We start from the raw sequence: 22,607 nt of genomic DNA, 5'->3' as shown, positions 1-22,607 counted from the left end.
TGGGGCTTAACCAGGGAACCACCACTTTCTGCCCAGGAGCCTGTCTGCCTCCTGGCACTATTCATAGTACCCAGGCTGTTTGTGCCAAAGGGTGTCTGCAGGCCCATGCTGAGCCACCACCCTCAGTCCCACCTCAGCCTCCCTCCCATGTTCATCAATACCCAAAGTCCAGAGGGGGCCAAGGCAGCAGGGGACTGGTGTGTCAGCACTGCCCCATGCTGTGCATACCCAGCTGGGTTGCGACAGCACCCAGGCCTGGCCACAACTTTGCTCCAAAATCAGAGTGAGTGCCGGGAGTGGGGAGAGAACAGGCAGTCGGAGCAGGCCAGGGGGGCTTCCTGGGCCTTGAAGAGTGCAGAGATGGTTGGGTCTGCAGCTCTGGCTGGGCAGCTGCAGCACCTCGTAGGGCAGGGCTCCCACCCTGCCAACTCAGAAGGTGATAGGGCTCCCACCTATTCTCAGCTCCTGCTGCCTCAGTGGAGTGTACAGTCCTGGCCACGCCTCCCCCACAGCCATCACTGCTGCCATCACTATGTGATGATGGGGTAAACCTGTTTAATAGGGTAGCTTAAAGGGAGCTGTCACTGAGCTGATGGCTTTACTTACCTTAATTGGCCCCAAATATCCATTATCCACAGTTTAGCCAGATGCCATTTTCCACTGAGGTCATTCCCTTTGGTGACTTTTTGTGATGTTTGTGCTTTTCTTTTGCATGCTAGAGCCAATGTATTCCAAGTGCTTATGCTGAAATGTGAAGGTAGAATGCTTCTCCATATTGCATAGCAATAGTAGAGACAGGAATGATCTATTTTTTTTTAAAATGGTATATTATGACACGTGGAATATTTGTCCATTATATATATATATATATTCAAATATATTTCATGAATTTTTTGGCTGTCAATTAGCTTTGCAGGCAATAGCCAGTGGTCAGTGGATCTGGATGAAAGCATTTGCTCCCTGATTATAAACCTGTTAGCTTCAATGAGGGATAACAAAAGTGGAAAACTGTCTTGGTGGATATCGCTTTGTTTTTATTCCCCAAATGAGTGATGGTGCCCTTGATGCCTATTGTTTATAGTCAGGTAGCATGTTCCAACCTTCTCTGACTGAGGATCAGAAGTGGTGAATAGGAGACCACGAATTCAGGTGAGACATTCTCATTTAGCACATGGGAAGATGTTCTGTCATTGAGGTCAATTTTAAGTTTGTCAGCTCTGGAAAAAAAGGCTTTTAAGAACGTTACTTAGGCAGCATATTGGAATCAAAGCAAGAATTCATTGACTTTGGCTCCTGTACTCCACCAATAACATGATTTAGACATACTAACTTAGACTTCAGTTTTAATAATTTAAATTCATTGCAAAAGTGTATTTTAACCCATAGGTGGATTATTTTTGTCCTCCCCTGATTCAAGCAGTTGTTAGAGCCACCAGGGCTATGCCCATAGAGTCAAAAGGAGTATGGATGTGGAGGCAAAATTTGTCATCACTGTTACGTAATCCCTGCCCTCAAGACATTTGTGTTTCTCTGAGGCAGGTATGCAAACAAAGAATTGTTGTCGTGGATACTACGGTATATGTACACTCCTATTTTCTGCAGCTGAAAATGTTCTACTGTATAGTAGATTTTAAAAAACCTGTTCTTTATGCCTCAACCTATAAGGACTCATTGATGAAGTTACTGTACACGCCATTATAATTGCGTGTGTGAGGGAGATCCGAGTCTTCAATAACTTGATAGGAAAGAGAAAGTACAGTTTAAAAGCCTTTATCAAGAAAACAATAAAATTGATGACTTCTATTTGGATTCTAAATTTATCACTTAAGTGGGCCCTTAACTCATGATGTGACATTAAGCAAATTACCTAACTCCCTGAGCCTATTACCTCATTTAAAAAGAAAAAAAAAATCAGGTATTGAATTTGTACAGTAGTCACATTCTTTAGATTAAAAATTTATAGTTTTCATCACAGAATCGAGATAGGAGATGCTAGTATAATACTGCAAACCAACTCAACCCTCCCCATGCACACATAGTCAATAAGTTATTTGTAAGACACATTTTCATCTGTGTAGGCTGAAAAATGCCCTCTCCACACACACAAAAAAAATCAACTTCAAGTCTGTAGAACTTGTGAATACTACCTTATCTGGAAGAAGGATAGTTATGTTGAAATCATCCTGGATTTTCTGGGTGGGCACTAAATCCAAAGACAAGTGTCCCTGCAAGAGACATATGGAGAATACAATGTAATGACAGAGGTAGAAAGTGGAGTAATGTGGCTACAAGCCAAGGAAACCAAGCAATGCCAACAACCACCAGAAGCAGGAAGAGGCAAGAAAGGATTCTCTCCTAAAGGCTCTAGAGAAAGCATGGCCCTGTCCCTGCAGGCATCTGGATTTCAGACCTTTGGTCTCCAGAACTGTTAAAGAATACATTTCTGATGTTTTAGGACACGAAATCTGCGATCATGTGTTACAGCAGCCACGGGAAACTAATAAACCATCTTTCTGGCTTTTGTTCACGTAATTTTAGATTAGAAGCCTATTTATCATCAGAGCACCTGTTTCAGTACCACTTACTTGGTTAAAGATCTGTGACTTTCCCCTGACTCAGTGAAAAGGATTAATCTCACCTTCCCCTTTCTCCCTATGGCATTTATTTATATGTCTGTTAAAACACTTCTAATATTCTGTAATTTATCTGTATACCTTGCCTCAGGGCCTAAACTGATCAGTGAAATAGAATCAGCATTGAATCAGTATTACTTGTGCAACTATGAGATTGTGACTTATTAATGCTGAAATAGGGTCACACTTTGGAGAATTACATATGGTGCCAGTTGTCTACCTAACTTGTTGAATATTTGAATACTTGTTTGGAAGTGACTTTGTAGATGCAATGTCTTAAAACCAGGTGAGTGAGTGGTTTGATGGAATCAGAGTGACACGAAAAAGAGAAGGTTAAAAAGGAACTTTATATACTAAAGTTACATTAATAACTCATTAAATACACATCTCTAAAAATACAATAGCCACATTACTTTATTTTTATTAACTGGTTTATAAAAAGGGGAAGGTGAGGAGATACGAGACATTAAGGGACACGTCTTCTGTAGCAGAATATGAGCCATCAAAGTGAATCATTCGGTGGCACAGTTCTTCCTATTCTTCAGGGTGTTCAGAGGCAATTGTCTGACATACTGGTTATGTTATGTGGGATTTTATATGGGCTGATCTCAGTTACAAGAATCCATGTTTTCTAATGTTATGGAGAAAATGCAGACAGCTCTCCTTTTACAAATAAGGAAATTAAGACTTCAAACAAGCACATTCTTTTAAGTCACTTTGCCTCTCTGAAACTGAATTTCCTCATCTGTCTAATGAAGAGTTAATGCACTTACTTGGAGAAGCTGCCAATCTTACATTCTCTTTTTTTAAAATGCCTCCCATTGCCATGCCTTGCTTCTATTAGAAGACATCATTTCCCTGGTCATCTCCAAGTAAAGCAGGAGTGAGGCATTATTTAGCCACTCAAATGTTAATTGTTATCATGTAGAAATTCCTCATTGTATAATTATGCTTTAGCAGAGTTCCTCATGCCTAAAACCATACCCATGTTTCACAGTATGTCACTTATTACATACTTGAGCGTAAGTATCTCCTTTAAAAATCTCTTTTTAAAATGGTGCCTAATTACCTATTTCCAAGGAAGAAAATAATGTTTATAGCTTCAGCTTCAGGAATTGTATTTCAAGAAAAAAAAAAAAAAGATCAAAGTACTTGGAGAAGAAGAAAGCTTCTTTCTTTTTAAAAAGTAACCCACTTGAAACAAACATTAAAAATATATTTAATTCCCAAAGGAAACTTCTGAGAAAAACATAAGCAAATGAAGAAGTGTGTTTAAAAGAGAAATTGTGTTTCAATCTAGTGCTCTAGTTTCTTTTTGAATGCTGTAACATGCATTTTCAAAAAGGATAACAGCCATAAAAGAAGAACAGGTACAAGCACCAGGGATAGCCACATGGGTTGGCTGACTTTATTCACACAGAGCCAGGATTGTTAAAGCTGCATCTAAAGTGCTGAGCCTAGGTGGATGCTGTGAGGGACTGGAATTAGAGATTCCCAGGAAAATATTCATTAGTCCCAGTTCTGAAACACAGGAATAAGAACTCTGAAATAATAAAATAGTACAGCCTTTTTTGAGATATACCATCATAGAGGAATGACAAGCTGGGTCATTTTTTAAGTTATTCAATTGTTTAGCAAAATATAATGAATGTTCTGTGTAAAGACCTGTTCCAGGTTCTATAAAAGCTAGAAAGATGAGTTATAATGAATTGTACACAGGTAAGGGAGGAAGAAAGAGGAAAGGAAAATGGGGAGGGAGGGGGTATCTGGGGAACAATGTGAGGTAGGTTGTATGAGTTTGGATCCAGTACAGACCAAGAAATTTGAGGTTCTAAACTAAGAGTGGCGTTAGAAGCGGTGTCTCTAAATGATGTTTCTAAGAATCTCAGTCCAAGCCCCGTTTTGAATTTAGGATGAAGAAGGATATTGGAAAAAGTTCTTTAAATATATGACAAGGATGCCCTCCTTCAGAGGATATAACTATGATATATTCTACATCTTGGCACTTGTTCAGCAATTTGAAGTCAAAGAATGCACAGAGGTGATAAAGGCTAATATTCTCCAAGTGCTGGCTCTCTTCTAGACACTTTAAATCTGCTATCTTATTTAACCCTCAAAACAACATCATGGGATACATTTTATCTCATTTTTAAAATGGGAATCTGAGACAGAAAATAATTAAATAACTTAACCAAGATCCACCATTGGTTAGTCATAGAACCAGGATTCTATATTCTCTATGTCTGTCATGTAAATTCTCAAAGAAAGATACAGTATCAAATTTTATTGTTTTTGTCATTCTTTTCAATCAAAGTCAATGGTTATTATGTCCAATGTAAATATAGTTTCACAATTATTGTGCTGTGTGCCTCTGACCCTGCCTCTGGCAGGGGCAACTTACTAATTAAAATCTGTAGATGTTATTCTCTTCTAATTAGTGCTTGTAAGTATCTACATTTCACCCATTTATTTAACAAATATTTACTGAGCTCTTTCAGTGTGCTAGGCAAATATTCAGGTGCCTTACACATATATATCTGTGAACACAACTAACACAAATTCCTGTTTACAAGGAGCTTATATTTTATTTGGAGAGAGATGGGAAATAAATAAAAAATATATAATAAGGAATCAAAGTATATAGCATGTTAAAAATCTATAAATTCCATGGAAAAATAGCCAAAGAAATCAGAGCAGGTGGGAGGGACCTGGAATGCCAGGAGAGAGGATAGGAAGCATGGGACTTGGGTGACCACAGCAGGTTTCATGGAGAAGATAAAATCTGAGCAAAAACCTGATATGATGAAGCTCAACTCACAGTTAAAGTGCTTATTAGAACAAACACTTCTAAGGCAACACTGTCTGGGTTTTTTGAACGTTAAGGAAATCAGTATGGCTGGCACAGAGGAATTGAAGGGGAGAATAGGAAAAGATAAATTGGATGCGGGAGGAATAGATCATGAAAGACCTACCAGCTTGTTTCCTGGAGACGTTTATTCTGAGTTCAGACAAGGAGTTGATGCAAGATTTTGAGGAAAGATATGATATGACTTAGGTTTTTAAAAAACTATTAGGTCAACAAAATACATAGGAGGCCAGTGGGATAAGGTTGAAGTGTGAAGACCTGTTAGTTGACTGTTGCAATAGAAGTTAGAGAGATGTTAGTGGCTCAGACCAGGGTGAGAACAGTGAAGGAGTGAAAACTGGTTAAATCATGGATATTTTATAGAATTAGAGTCCACAGGATTTTGAGGTGGATTTTACACATGTAAAGATGGGACAGAAAGAAAGGATGTAATAATGACTAAGTTTTTTGGCACCAATAACAAAAATGATGAAAATGTTATTAAATAAAATGGAAAAGTTACAGAAACATAACTGAGAAGAGCATTATTTTTTGACAAGTTGAGTTGGAGATATTAATTTGACATTTTATACATTGCCCATTGTTGCATAACAAATTATCACAAACTTCACAGCTAAAAATAACACCCAATAATTAGCTCAGCTTTCTAGGTCAGACATCCAGGTGGGTTTGAGTGGATTCTTAGCTTAGGATTGTACAATGCCAAAAACCAAGGCCTCATCCAAAGTGTGTTCTTATTCGGGGGCTCTTGGAAATAATTCATTGGCAGGTTGATTCAGGTTCTTAGCAAAATTGAGTTCTGTGTGTTGATAAGACATCTATGTCAACTTCAATGGCAAGCTGTGGCTGCTCCCTGAATAGTTCTTTTTCTTCTTCTTCTTTTTTTTTTTATACTAAATGGTCCCCATTATTCTCACCAACATTAAATAGATCTGTGTCAAAAAACATTTTTTTTTATTTCAAGTAAATGTTTATCGGATATAGTGATGAAATTCAGCCCCCACAGAAGCAGAAACCAGGCTGTTCATCGCAAGATATATTGAGCATGTCTTCTGGATGGAATAGTAAGTAGTTAGGAAGAAAGCACTAGGACTTATATCACTCATCGTCTAGTGAATTAATTAACCTGAGGTTTGACTAATGGGAAGCTATTTTGCTGTTAAGGATGATTAATTAACAAATTCTTCTACTCAGAAATTACTGCTTATGTATGCACATATGCATATATATATAAATATATCAATGTGTGTGTATAAATTGTACTATTAAGCATAATTATTTAGAATATCATTTTCAGATTATTTTAAAATACTTTAAATGATTTAAATTGAAAGCAAAGGAATTGCCTCTTACTGGAAGTTTCAGAGGCTAATGAATAGTCCCCATGGTCATGTGAAATTGACATTCAGCAGAAAAGGAAATGAAGCCAGGTGACTCCTTTCTTGTCAAAATCATTAGGCGTAATGCCACAGGACACAGGACAAATGAACTGTAGAAAGTAATTGTGAGTCATGCTTTTGTCATATGACCTACTCTTTATCTAAGCAATGGGAATGAGATGGGTGGCGATAAGAGGGAGAGGGTACTGAGAAGAGTTGCCAGATGATTTCTGTTATGTTTGGTTCAGCTTGAATTAGGAAGAAAGGAGAAGAAAGTCTTGTGCTTTAGGATGAATACATATTGTTGCATCAGATGTTAAGATCGACTTTAACAAAATCAATAGCATCCAGAAATCCAAAGGAAGGACATTACTTAGATGATAATGAGTCTACAACTTGTGTTCAAGCAATGCAGATTATTTAGCCTGAGGGTGATATTAGGAATGACACTAAAGGGGGAAAAGCAGCTATTTCCTGGTATTTAAAGAATAATTTTGATGAAGAAAGAAAATATTTATAGCATCATTTTAAACGATAGGATTAGAATAAATGTTTAGAAATTAATATTATCTGAAGCACTTGAGATCAAGAATAGGCTTTCAAAAAAACTCAGAATTGTATAACTTGAGGTATTTAAACAAAACCTAGGATACTCACTGGTGAAGGATGTTTGTTTTTTGTGCTTTTTAGACTAAGTGATCTTTTAGCCTGATCTGGCTCTGATATTCTATTAACCTATGAAATAAGATCATTTTATTATGTACTTGATCTCATTACACCTGATACTTCAAATCTCTAAAGTAGCAAGTGTTGCTGTGTTAGCAGGTGAAAGTTACTAAAGTTGTTTTTGAAGACCTGGTATCCATCTATCTGTCATGATATTCTACGTCACAAGACCTGTTATCCATCTATTTGTCATGATATTCTATGTCAGAGACTGCTAGTTTTCTCCCAAAATGTATTTTTGTTTTCTCTCAAATGAATAGAAACCCAGAATTTTAGCTGGTCATTGCTTCTGTTGTAGCTAACTTTGACTATGTAACAAAAATATGGCCAGGAGATTGTAAGTGTAAGTGGTAAGTGGCAATTTTCCTAAACCCTTCTGAGAGATAGCTGCTTGCACCTCTGCCACTTTCTTTATCTTGTCTTCCATCCTGTGACATGATAATGTCTATGGATGCAGAGAACCTCTCAGATGCTTGTCTTGTAAATGGAGGCCATCCCTGAAGAAGAAACAAAATACAGCCTAAATCTCTCTACCTTAATGGAGCAAAATTTGATTGTATTCAGACTTTTTCATGAGAGAAAAATCAATTATTTCTATTGTAGTGTCAACTTTTTATCTGTGATACTCACACTTTAAGTATATACTGATATATGGCTGTATGATAAGCCTACAGCTATTTTTACAGCAATTCTGAATTGATAATAGGAATTCGTCATAGAAGGTGGTTAAAGACATTGCAAAAATATTGTTTTACATTTATTAAACACTACTTAAATTTGTTCAAAATTTACACTATTTTTCAGCTTATAAATGATCTGAAAACTCTTACGTATTTGTTTATTTCTAAAAAGTAAAGTTAACTGTGCAATAGTTGTATCTGCTGTCTTCAACATTCATAATATAGAAACACTTTTCGTTGGAATATCTACCATTTAACTATAAATGGAATCAATATTATAATACCCTAGAGGTCTCAAGAGCATTCGGGGGGAACCACTAGCAGATTCAGGTATGTATTAATACATTCATGCACTGCACAATGACATTTTAGTCAGTGTTAGATCCCATACATGACAGTGGTCCTGTAAGATTTTAATACCATAGTTTTGCTCTACCCTTTTCATATTTACATGCACAAATACTTTCCATTGTATTACAATTGCCTAGAGTATCTAGTCCACTAACTGGTGTACAGGTTTGTAACATAGGAGCATTAGGCTGTGTTGTATAATCTAGTCGTGTAGCAAGCTCTACCATCTAGGTTTGTATGAGTACACCTAAGATATTCACACAATGCTGGAATCACTCAGTGATGCATTTCTCAGGAAATATCTAAGCAATGCATGACTGTACATATTCTGCAAACATCTTCATGGAACTCTGCAACACTATAATTTAGTGACTGTGCTATTTAGACTATGTAGATTTTATGTATTTGTAGAAAGGAATATCCCGTGATTGGTTAAATTTATTATAAATAAGAAATTTAAAAAATAAACACCCTGTTGGTATCTCCTATAGAAAAGAAACATTTTATGTAATTGATGTAGCATAGCCAATAAACCATGTCAACCTTTCCAGCACTGTCCTTTAAATGAACTTTACATAAGCCCAAGAAAATATCTAAGATAAAAAAAAGGATATTTTACAGGTTCAAGCATGTTTGATGAGATTCCAAGGCTTATTCTCTGTAAAATCACTAGGACATCTCCTCAGGACCCATATTCTGCCTTCTTAACAGTGAAGTCATGTAATCACTTGCAACTTAGATTAACTATGTGTTAACAAATGCCAGAAACTAATTTTTCATATGAATTCTCAAAATATATTTTGTTAAAAAGATTTAAACTTTAATTATATGTGTGTATGTGTATGTGTGTATATATATATACACACACACATGTATATATACACACACACATATATACGTATGTGTCTGTGTGTATAAAAATACTGAACTAGGTGCTATATAGCAAACCAGAATGCTTAAGCTTTTCCTTCCAAGATAGTTAACACTGGAGTAGCATTTCAGAGGTACACATAACAGATCATTTTTTTAAAAAATGCATGAACCAAGGCCCTACATATGACTTGTTGAGTCAAAACCACAGAGTAGCATGCTAACAAATTTGCTCAGATTATTCCAACAAACACATCAATATTTTGAACTACTTTTCTAAAGAAGCTTATATGGAGCAAAACATTAAGCTGCCTATCTCAGTTAAAATGTTTAAAAGCATATTATAAAGCAAAACACGATCAACTAGGACCCTCCAATAAGACATATAAGCCTCTGCTTAATTTTTTAATAAAAAGGAAACAGTAGCAAAAATGCAATGTAATAGGAGCTCACGTTAAGGTTCAACTAACGCAGCTTGCCCTGATCTCATTGCAAATTCAGCCCTACCTTTTTGTCTCCTATAACTGTAATCTAATAGGATGAGAACTGATGTGTAACCCACTGATACTCAGGTGCTGCAGGGTCTTAAATCATCAGAGGGGTCCAGAGATGTTCACTCTGTAGAAATCACTGGCAAAGGAAAAGGGAATAAAAAGATTTAAAGTACTTCTCGATAACACTGAAAATAAGTGATTTTTTCTTGTATTTAAGTAGATATTTCAATTAACCAGAGTTAATTCTTCAGCCATATTGTAACTGAAATATTTGTACATTATGCATTTGACCTGGTACATATATAACTGTACATATTTGACCTGGGAAATACAACAATATATATTATATGTTACCATACAGTGTGCAAAAAACATGTAGTGTTTCTCTTGCTGTGGAATGATTTTGCATTTTCAGTAGGCTGAGCTAGAAAAGATGTATACAATAGCTTGTTGTTTCTGTTTGTGGGAAAACATGATTAAAAACAAAGAATTAAAGTGTATTTTTAATATGGCATTGAAACATTCAGATCTGTATTTTGGCTTGCATAGTCAGAACTGAATGTTAAAGAATTAGGGAGAAATAACAATGTAATTAATTCAACTACATATGTATGTATATATGTAATAGTAAATTAATTTGTGGTCTTTCAAGAGTTATGAAGCTAATGCTAATGCCAATTTACTACTCTCTCTTTGATTAAATCTCAGCTAAAATTTTATTCTGATGGCTTGTTGATGGGGTATATAATACAATGTATTAACAATAGTGCAGCCTGTAGTCAATAGAGACTACTCTTAGCCAAGTTAATGAGAAGGAGAGTAGCTGGAGAGTCACACAGCTAAGTTTGCCCTGATGACTTTCTCATTTTATTTTATGGTTGTTGTTGTTTTTTTTTTCCTTTTGTTTTTCCTTTTTTTTTTTTCATCTGTCTGTGTCAAGAAGAAATAGTGAGAATTTTTCTAGACTAGAAAGATTTTTACTGATGTATACATGCATCACTGGGCCCTTTCCAGCACTCAAGCTGGGTAAACCCGCCATTTCTTTGGCCTAATGTAAAGTGATCAGGGAGATGAGTTATTCTCTGTGGGTGAATTATCATAGCAGAAATAGGAGACTTCCTTAGAAGCCTAAGAATATAAATAGGGTATTTTGCATTGCTGTAGTTGCAGAGTGTGCTGGCCATAAGTGTTCTGTAGTCATCTTGTGAGCTTCCTCAGTCACGAAAAGCATTTTAGGTCACGCCTTTAATTGGAGCATTTTGGGAGGCTGGGAACAGAGGATCACCTGAATCCAGGAGTTTAATATCAGCTTAGGCAACATAGCCAGACTCCAGTCTGTACAAAAAGATAGAAAAATTAGCTAGGTGCTGTGGTGAGTGCCTGTAGTCCCAGCTACTCCAGAGACAGAGGCAGGAAGATTGCTTGAGCCCAAGAGTTCGAGGCTGCAGTAAGTCATGATCTCACCACTGCACTTTAGCCTTGGTGACAGAGCAAACCCCTGTCTCAAAAAAAAAAAAAAAAGAAGAAGAAGGGAGAGAAAAAAAAGTACACCATTTGTTCTGAGTTCTGACTATACCTACATAAAATGATGGCTATAAGAATTGTCATCTTGTGATCAGACAAGCTGAGGATTACTCAGAGTTTCTCAGCTTCCACACTTTGGAAATTTTTTTCTGATAATTCTTTGTCAGGATGCCTGTCCTGTGCATCACAGGATGTTTAGTGGCATCCCTGGCCTCTACCCACAAGAGGGTTGCACTCTTTCAACCATGTTGTAACAATCACAAAGTGTCTTCAGACGTTGCCAAATGTCTTTTTGAGGTTAAAATTGATCCTTATTGAGAGACTGCTAGTTACCTACTGACCAAACTCACAGAATTTTCAGAAAATGGATTTGTCTCAGTCTTCAACTTCATCTAATGAAGTGAGTATAATCAGTGAGATTAAAAACAACATATTGATATAAAATTTGACGTATTTTTTTCAAATGCTTAGTGACAATTTTTGTTTGTAAACTCATTATGGAAGGTTTTATCTCATACATGTTCAATCATTAAAAGCTAAATAATATAGCTCACGTTATGCCATTATTACCTGTTATCAGAGATTAGTAAAAATTATATGCTTATTAAGAAAATAAAAGACAAGACGGGATTTATTGTGCATAAATAGTAAGATGTCAGAGGGGTATAATTAGAATAGAGTAAATCATGGTATTAGGATAAAAATGAATACGTGTAATTACAAAGAATCCCAAATCTTGCAAAATGGTGTCAAAGTTGAAGCAAATGCTAGCAGGACAGACAAAATCAAACTTCAAATGATATATTTAAAGAAGAGAGCTTAAATGCTGTGATAACTTCCCTTAATTCTTTGTATCTAATATGTAATTAAATTCTTAAGGATATAAGCATTTTGGTAACAGGGACTTTCTCTGATTATTTTTAAAATACCTAGCATTTTTTTCTGGCTTAATGTATAGGTTATTAAATGTTTCTTCAATTAAGGAATGTAGATAATAAACCTTAAAGTTTATTTCAAATTAATCTCTTTTTATTTCTTCCCAGTACTTTCAGTTCAGTTTCCAAAGTTTTCTTGCTTGGACTTTTGTATATTTAAGTGGTTTTTTCCCGCTTCTAATTTCCTTCTCCATCATAATGCAGCCACATATTTTTTTTAAAAACTCGTTTTGGATCATGTAATTTCCCTGATTTAAACCCTTTATTGACACCCTACCATTGAGGGGAAAGCCTAAGACTTTTGGCAGTTAATGTACTGAAGATTTGACGCTAGCCCCTGCCTACCACCGCTACCTCATGCCCTGCTACTCATCCAGCCTCACTGCCTTCCTGGCAGGTCCTGGAAGGGGACAGGCTTTCTTGCATCCCTGTAATCATGCTCATGCTATTTCTTCAGCCTGGATTATCCTCTGCCTCTTGCCCGACTTGACCTAGTCTTAAAATATATTCTCATTATTTGATACTTAGTGAAAAGCCACCTTCTCTGCCCTGAATGTCCTAGCCGAACCAGCTCTTTCTCTTCTCTCCCACTGAACTTCACTTTAATATATACCTCTTTTATAGTACTCCTTCTCCGCAGTCTTCCTAACAATTCTTTATGGCCTGCATTAAAGCATTTATTATGTTGTGACTGTCTGTAAGTCAGGTCTTGCTGGGGCCTTCTTTTTCTTTATGTTTTCCTTTAAGCACAAGCAGGTGGTGAGGAATTTTATTCTGATTGCCTCTCTCAGTGGACCTTCTCTGATACCTTCCCATTTATAGATCTTGTGCTGCTGCCAATAAACTAGAGGATTGGAAGCCACAGTTACCCAAAACCCCCTCCCACTCTCTTACCTTTCCAGCTTCGCTTGAGCCCTTTCCAGTTTCCCAAGATCCATGCACCAGACTCGGTAAAAGAGACAAATAACAAAAACTGAGGCCATGTAGGGTTCAAACTGTAGCTCTGCTGTGTAATCACTGTGTGACATTGGCTAAGTAGCAGTATGTAAAGCATGAATAATAAAAGACTCACCTCACAAGTTCGTGAAAATAAAAAACATCTAAAACATTTAAAACCTTGCATATATTGAGCATGTTATTATTTGTTATTCTTTTCTATTAAGCTATTACTTATGAGCAAGGTAGCTCAGAAGGACTGAGAGTACAGAGACCACACAGTCCAGTAGAGGCTTTAGCATAGGGATTAGCAAAGGCTCAGAACTGAGGGCTTTGAATTCAAAACACAGCACTCTGACCTTGGATAAGTGACTTAAACTCTCTGTGCTTCAGTTTATACTGTACTAAATGCAGGTAAGAATTATCCCTACTTCATTGTGTTCTGGTAAGGATTAAATGAGTTGATGAATGAAAAGTGCTTAGAAATTGTAATAAGTTAGCTAATTTGTTATTAATATTAACATAGATGGAAAGGCATTTCTAAACTCATGCTTACACAGATATATGTCTCATTGGACTGCCTCTCCACTTAATCTTTCACTTTTCCTTCAAATTTTACCCTTGTGTATTCTGTTGGCTACCCCCACCTAGTTCCATATGAGGAGGTTTTCTCTCATCTCTTCTGGTGTGCAGAAAGCTCCAGCAGAACATCAGGCTTCTGCCAGATGAATTCTGGAAGAGAGCGACGCTCCCTGTATGAACAACAGTGATTTGGTTCTTCCAATTCCATTTCAGTTTCCCCATCAGAAGAGCTATGGCCAGGTGTCTACCAGAGATTACTGAAAAGGAAAGAAATCTTGGAAGTCTAAACATGAAATTTTTTTAAGTTTTTTTTCTGTATTTTATTTAATTTACTTATTTTTTTATTATACTTTTAAGTTCTGGGGTACATGTGCAGAATGTGCAGGTTTGTTACATAGGTATACATGTGCCATGGTGGTTTGCTGTACCCATCAATCCTTCATCTACATTAGATATTTCACCTAATGCTATCCCTCCCCTCAACCCCCTGACCCCCCCGACAGGCCCTGGTGTGTGCTGTTCCCCTACCTGTGTCCATGTGTTCTCATTGTTAAACTCCCACTTATGAGTGTTCTTATGTTAGTTTGCTGAGAATTCAGGGACGTGGATGAAGCTGGAAAACATGAAATATTTTTGGTGTGAACCTGGCCAACTTAACCTCATACTCAGAAAAGAATGCTTTTCCTAGTAACCTTATTCTGACCGGACCCTTCAGAAAAATTCAATGTTTCTACTCACACCCTTTTATTATATTCAAACCTACTTGACATTTTTCTATTCTACCAGAGGCCCAAGACATTTTTTTAAATTGCTAATCATGAAAGGTTGTGCTTTTTCTTTGAAGAGGAATGAAGCCAGTGGATGGTAAATGAGTTTGGTTCTAGAGTCTTCCTCAGAAGGTGGTGTTGAGGGAGTTGGTCAGTTTATTCTACCAACTTCTGTTTACTTGCATTTAAAGAGAGAGGAAATGGGCAGGTAAAGAGGATAGTGACTGGAAAAAGAAAAGCAAATTCTGAGTTAAATATAAGCTTCCCATTTTTAAGTATGCAAAGACATGGAATTTTAAGTTCACTATTTATAAAATGGGCATACGTTTTTCCTTCCTCACAGAGAAGTATTTAAATTAAAAGTGAATACAGGGTGATCATTGTTTCTAAACTAAGGCACAATCTTAGAGTTTATTTTGTATGTTCCATTAATTTTTTTTGACAAACATTGTTTCCTTTATATAAAAGCCAGTTGTAATAACCATATTTTCAAATTTAATATATGGCTTATCTTAACAAGATAACTTACTCTTCTAAAGGTACCTCTTCCAAGAATATGATTTGAAAGGGGCTATTTATTCCCTTTCGAAATTGAAAACATCATAAAACTGGTGGCTATCATAATATAGAAATTGATTACTTTAAAATACACAAGTGCATAATTCATATATTATGGCTCCCTGGTTAAGGAAATAAGCAACCATATGTATAATATTAACCTGGAGACATATTTAAAATAGTAGCCAGGATGTTTTGATTATGCCAATTCACTTCAGGTGGTAAAGATTCTATTATTATTATTATTATTATTGAGACAAAGTCTTGCTCTGTCACCTAGGCTAGAGTGCAGTGGCATGATCATGACTCACTGCAGCCTCAACTTTCCACACTTAAGTGATCCTCTTGTCTCAGCCTCCTGAGTGGCTGGGAATACAGGCATGTACCACCATGTCTGGCTAATTTTTACTTTTTTATAGAGGTTGGGGGGGGGTCTCACTATGTTGCCCAGTCTGGTATGAAACTCCTGGGTTCAAGCTATCCTCCCAGCTTGGCCTCCCAAAGTGCTGGGATTACAGGTGTGAGCTACCATGCCAGACAAAAGGAAATTATGTTATTTTATATGTATACCTCAGCATGTCATCTTCATCCAGGGGCACAGTCATGTGTTAATTATAACCACACCTTGTGACCAGTAATGTCTGCATAAATATAGTTGCAAAAGACAGAAAGACTTGGGGAGATTTTTATATTTCCATGGTGATGTACACAAACGAATAAAAATGTGCTTTCTTGAATTAACACATTCAAGAAAGCCTTGGCAGTCTATGTTGGTATTTCCAAAAGTTTGTTTTTGGCATTCATGGTGGGTTCATTACGGTGACCCAGGAATGCCAAAATGAACTGACTTCATTTAATACAGAAGAGAGCTGCAACTACACATTGAGAACTTGCTCTTCCTGTTTTATTGCTGGGGAGAAAAATTATATACTTATTATTGTTCATCTAATAAATATTTCAGACCCATTTATGAATCATTAGTGCAGATGTAATCCCCTTTGAATGTCATGAGGTGAAGTAAAGGAAAAATAAAATGCATTTCAAGTTCTGAATCTTTCTCTGAGTCTTTCTGTACTACATTGCCTGAATCCTCGTCTAGCCACACAATAGATTAACTACCTTCTGTGCATACTATATTTTGCTCAGCCCTTAATATTCTGAAGCTGAACTGAAGCAGTCGTTATCTGTGGCGGTTCCTGGGTGGTTTTCAAGCCCAGCACTACCCACCCAAGTAGCAGTGACACCGGATTTCAATGAAGCCTTATTACTCTTAAAAGAGCAATTTGGTTGGTTGCACGGCTATTAGGATCACACAGGCAGCCTGAAAGCTGTCAGTACAACTGCTTCTCATCTTTTTCACATAATCCTGACATCTTTTCTCTCTTCTGCTGGACACAGACATTACTGTTTTTATCGTTTTCAATCAAGCTCACCCAGAACGCTGAGGAATATATTCCCCCTGAAAGCAAAGTGGAGAACAGAAATTATTTTATAGCTTCTGGAGTAGAAGCAGGGCTGACTGCGTACTGAGAAGGAGCCGGATCCGTGAGAAATGTAGCTTGGCTCAGGGCTACATCAGGAAGCTGATACTTCAGCTGTTAAAGATGGCAAAACAACACCTACCTCAGATTTTTCAATCATTAATGCTATTTTCATAACCAGGAGGGAAGAGGATGTGAGAAATTTTGTGAAATTAACTTGTGGAAATGTTATCATCAGAGAAAGTGGAGAAAATTACTAGGCTTGAACTTCTCTTCGTTTTGATGCTCTTCCTCTCTGCACCAACCCTGAGCAAGCTGACCCGGACCCCCTGGAAAGGAAAACCTTGGAAGGGGGGTAAGTAATGAAAGTTTTCTGTTAAGATCTAAATGGAGTTATCAAGGCCGGTTCATGCTAACTTAAGGACAGCTCAGGGTGAAGCAATTGCTTCTGATTGAAATCAGGTTTTTCTTTCAGGAAAGGGCATCTGTGTTGCACGTAGCTAGAAAGAAGAGTTTTCTATCTTTTTGATATGAATATATGTTTGCAATGTTTGGTTTTCTTGGCTTCTAAGCATTACAGTGATCATTTCAAGCAGGGAGACTATAAGAGCAGATTCATGCTGCTCTAGTGCAAGAATATATGTGTTCTCCTTCAGAAGCTGCATTATTTTAAAAAGAAATGGATTGTGAATATATTAGATCCCTGAATTGTTGGCAGATTTGGTGAAATGATCAGAGGGATGTCTGAGGAAGGGCATGCTGTGAAATGCATTGCCACCAACACTAATTTTCTGGCTGACTATCAGTGTTGAAGAAATAAAGATAAATTGCATTAACTTTATTGGAAAAATCTGCTGAATGAGAAAAAGCCTTTTACTACTTTGTTTGAAGTGTTATAATCCATTTTCTTCTGCTGTTGAAAAATTATCATGAGATGGGAGAGAATTTTTGAGACTTTGAATCAACCTTTCTGTAAAGTTCAGTTGGTTCCGCTTCCCCCGAATGCCATTTGTTTATATCAACACAAGTTATCAAGGTATGTGTTCTGTGAATGCTGTGAGCCAAAATGATGCCCCAGACATATCCCATGAGAGACTTTCTGGACACTGTTTGTATGTTTGGAGAAAAATCTTGATAGGAGATACATCTGAGGATTTTGCTTTCCAGAAGCATTCTTTTACCTGTTTTTATCTTAGCTCTAAAAATATTTTCTGAGTCTCCCCTACCATGTTTTTCCTGTCAGTGTTTATCGTCTGAGGTTCAAGAGAAGCATGAACATTATGAACAAGAAATTTAAAAAATTTATCTCAAAATCTCAGCAGGATTTTCTAAATACCCAAGCCCTAACGGTTTGGTCTCTCTGCTTCTCCTTTTGTTGCATTAAAGATATTACAAATTGTCTACCTACTGTACCTTTGAGGGAAAAGTTCCAACAGGCACTTAGCTTAGATGATTGGTGCAGATCCACCCAGAGGAGTGGTGCTGCAAATTATCTTCAGGCCTTGTAAATTATATCATCACATTACGATATTTCCTAGTGTTATCAATGTATTTTTTTTTCTTGTGAACTTCAAGCTGTTATTTATGTTAGCCTGCATGCCGGCCTTCGGTGGCTTAGGATCTAGAGATGTATGGTGTTATTGATGTCAGGAGTGTTAACTTGTATTTCTTATGTACGGTCAGTGCCTATAGCATGTCAAAGTTTAATTTCCTGTGTTAAACTTAAGCAATAGACTTTGGAGCTCCAGTTATCCAGTGAGAAAGACAGCTGTAAGATTTCAGCAAAGTTGTTAACCTATTCAGAAAGGTTGATTTAAAATGCTTGTGTGTGTTCCTAAGCATTTATTCATTCCACACAGCTTTGAATACAGATGCACTGGATTTCATTTGTAAAGCAAGTCTGAAATGTTTCGTCTTTGAACATATGACCACTTTTTCCAATGTACTCTAACTAGCTCAGCTAGAAATTTGCTAGCTCTGCTTTATGATGATGATATGACTCAGTTAAGTTCAGGAATAGGCAATCATAGCAACGTATTTCATATTGTTAAAAGAGTTTGGGATATTTTGGAAAGGTCAGTCAAGTGACTGAAAAACTTGAAATGTGTTGGCTTTGCTTTAAAATTATTTCCTTTTTAGTACCTCTGTTTGTATCGTATATTCATTGCATAAATATTTTTCACAGATTCTGAGTTTCTGTGATGTAGTCTCGCGTTGGTATGCATATGTATATGTTGTAAATATTTATTTATTCATGAGCTTGGCTATTGATAGTGGTGTGTTACCTTTCAGTGGGTTGTAAAATTCTGTTCTTTTTTTCTTGGCATGTTATGCAGTCTTTTAAAACACATTTTTACAATTTGTGCAGCATTATTTCCCTTTTCACAAAGTAAGGGTCCTATTTTATTATTTTGAAAGCTACCTAGCAGAAGTGTTCTACATATGAGGTGGGAATGGGGGGGGAGAATGAATCATTTTAAATTAAACACTGTGGCCAGAGGCAAAGAGGATCAAAATTGGGAATACAGCATTTTAAAGGTTACTTTAACTACTCTTTTTTGGTTTGCTTCATATCAATACCAGCTCAAGCTTATCTGCTTACAAAACAATCTTTAAAATAGACACTCTATTTCTAAAAATCCTGGAGAAAATACCAATAGCAAAACAACAAAGTTTTCTACTGAATTATTATTATTTTTTTGTGCTCACATTGCCTATATGCATTTGCCTTAATCTGACTGAGCAGCTGTCAACCTCCATATGGCAACCTGCCCATGCTAACAATTTCCATTTTTGTAGTATTAACAGGAACCACCATTCAGAGAGAAAGGGTTATTGGGGCAGGGTTGGGGAGTGGCAGCTTCATAGACCACTGTATACTTGTGGCTTGTGAGGGGTGGTATGAGCAGCATATAGCCAGGCAGCACCAAACAGATGACGGGAAACTGACTTGCCAGAACATTTGGGAAAAATGCAGATAATTGTTGGCTACCAAGGGATTTTTAAGCTCATCAATGAACATGACTGCCAAATATAGGTTAGTAGGCCAGCAAGTTTTCCCTCAGGCATATGCTTTTCTATTTAATCACAATATATAAACTCCTGAAGGGAAGGCGGGTGTCCCGTCTGATTAATTTAGAGCATGACGTAAGAACACATAAGAGTTTGCATTTATGGTAAACTAACCAGAAATCTTAACTACATGGCTGACATTATCTTCATTAGGATTACAGAAGCCAATTATTTTATATTCAATTGCCCTCACCATGAAAAAAAGTCTAAAAGATGTAAACAGCTCCATTCACATGAGCATAACTCTACAGAAAAGCTTACCATACAGATGGTCAATATATGTAACAATCAGGAAATTATATATAAATATATAATATACATATACATACATAATAGAAATAATTATATATGTACTATATATATATATATCTATAATAGAATATATACATACATATCTATAACATATATGTATTGTAGAGTTGATCCTTGAATAACATAGGTTTGAACTGTGCAGATTCACTTATATGTGAACTTCTTTCTGTGTCTGCCACACCTGAGACAGCAAGGCCAACCTCTCCTCTTCTTCCTTAACCTACTTAATGTGAAGACATGAAGATGAAGATGTTATGATGCTCCACTTTCACTTAAGGAATAGTAGATGTATTTTCTCTTCCTTATAATTTCCTTAATAGCGTTTTCTTTTCCCTAGCTCACTTTATTTTAAGAATACAGTATATAATACATATATACAACGTGTTTATCAAGAGTTTATATTATTGGTAATGCTTCCAGTCAACAGGAGGTTATTGGTGGTTAAGTTTTAGGGAAGACAAAAGTTACATGCAGTTTTTGACTTGCACAGAAGTCAATATCTCCAACCCCTGTGTTGTTCAAGGGGTCAATCATATCTATTTCTGCTACTGGAAATTAGAATTTAGGCCAAATTTTAATATTTATAGCTACTATTAAAGGTGCAAATGGGCGGTAAATAGGTGTAACTAGAAAAATAGGACTGAAAGATGTAAGTGGGTAAGGCTGGCATGAAAGGTAATAGTCAAACGTTGACCCCTTTGTTCAACACAAACACTGACTAATCAGAGCAGCCACTGATCAAACTAAGAGAAGGGAATAGACATTGTCGTCAATGTCCCACCCATTCCAGCACTTGCCCTTGACTCCATTTAAATCTCCTGGAAGAGTCTGTTGAGTCCATTTAGTTGTCTCAGTTATGACATAAGAGTTAAACTACTGGCAACAAAGTATGAAGTCATCAAAACTTTTAATAATTCAGAAAATTGTTTCACATGACACCCATACTTGCTTTCTGTAATAAACTATAGCAGCCAGTTATCTAATGTCTATCTTTGCTAAACAAAGAAAGCCTCTCTGGAAGTTATCTTCTTCCTCTTTAGGAAGAATTAAATTGTATTAGGAGAACATACTATAGTATTGCAACATTTTAATTCCTGATGCATTGAAGCACTGACCTAGGAATATTTAGAATGGCAATTTTAATTTTGATGTGTAATCTGCACAGTCCCATGTAATCTATTGACAATAGTTTGAGAATTTGTTGGAGCTTGTAGAAGTTTTTTTTTAACCTTGAAAGTTATGAAAAAATTAAATATTTGATGATGCCTCCTACATACAAGTCCATTATTATATTGCTTCTGATGTTCCCCCTAGTTATATGAACTAATACAAATTTTACTACATCATACAACCCAGTGTCTCACATTCCTTGCTATTGAGTAAGAAATCAATATTAATCAAATTTGAGCATGATGATTTACTCTTTCATAAACAATAAAATAACTTAAGACTTTCTGATTTGGGGAAACATAAGGCCACTTTATGTTTTTCTTGAAATGGCCCTTAACCACTATACAGTTCTAACTTCTGATGTCCATACTTAAAATTGTATTTCATCTTTCAAAGGACTATGACACTTTACATATATAAGAAAACATTTGTCACTTTTTATAGTGCTTAATTGCTATGTATGTCTGTGTCTTGTTTTCCACTTTGTAAGCTATTTCAAGAGAAATTTCATCTTTGACAAAAATTAATCTTTGTTAACATGCAGTCTTATACTTAATAGATGCTCAATAAATATCTGATGAATGGACAAAGTACATGCAAAAATAGACTGGTAGTACAATATTCTGACTTTAAGTGTTAGTTTCACATTTCTTACTTTTAGCCACTGTGATGAATCTCGCCTTTGTAATGCTGGAAAATCATTTTCATCAAAGACTTTTACTGTATCATTTAAATGTCAGTTTTAGTTGTAGAAAAATATGAAGGTATTTTATAGTAGTCAAGAAATTTGGAAAACTGTCAGACTCATATAGGAAGTAGTGCAGTAGAAAAAAAGCAACACTGTTGTTCAAAAGTAATTTATAATGTGAGATTGGGAATCTGGAAACTGAACTGGATGAATATTCATGCAAAATGCAGAGTGTTCTTTGTACTGTGTATAATCATTACTTCTGAGTTTCATTTGTTTAAATAATTTAATCTCCATCTGTATGCAATAAATAGATTTAATACCTTATCTTTCTTACAACTGAAGAGTAATTCCAAAACCAGATATGAAGTGTATATTTTTTATATGTTCAAAAATTATTAGATTTTTTCAGATACAGTAATTGAGGAATATGATTAGCAACTATGCTGAGATCTATTGTGAAAATTACTCATGTTGTTTCATGTTACTTTGAAAATAGCATTTAATAAATTAGGAAAATTCCGTACATAAAAGATTTTGATAAGGAAAAAAATGGTGCTAGAGAATAATAGATTTGTCTTAG

At 36.1% G+C, this 22,607-nt stretch overlaps 1 protein-coding gene across 21 annotated transcripts in view; it reads left to right on the top strand.

Moving 5' to 3' along the window:
* ROBO2 (roundabout guidance receptor 2) overlaps nt 1-22,607 on the top strand; it is a 1,679,075-nt gene that overhangs the window by 363,456 nt on the left and 1,293,012 nt on the right. For 13 of the 21 annotated variants that reach the window (XM_012444746.2, XM_064380035.1, XM_064380033.1 and 10 more), the window contains exon 1: nt 16,480-17,137. The exons of the other annotated variants lie outside the window; for them this stretch is intronic. In XM_012444746.2, coding sequence (XP_012300169.2) covers nt 17,008-17,137 — 130 coding nt within the window. In that variant the 5' untranslated portion in view covers nt 16,480-17,007. Of the gene's footprint in view, nt 1-16,479; nt 17,138-22,607 lie in introns of those variants that run through there. 21 annotated transcript variants of the gene reach the window in all.

This window comes from Aotus nancymaae, unplaced genomic scaffold (assembly GCF_030222135.1).
Source record: "Aotus nancymaae isolate 86718 unplaced genomic scaffold, 86718_ANA_hifiasm-v0.15.2.pri h1tg000022l_1, whole genome shotgun sequence".
Taxonomy (NCBI): domain Eukaryota; kingdom Metazoa; phylum Chordata; class Mammalia; order Primates; family Aotidae; genus Aotus; species Aotus nancymaae.
The sequence above is the reverse complement of the archived record's forward strand: the minus strand, read 5'-3'. Positions and strand labels throughout refer to the sequence as shown.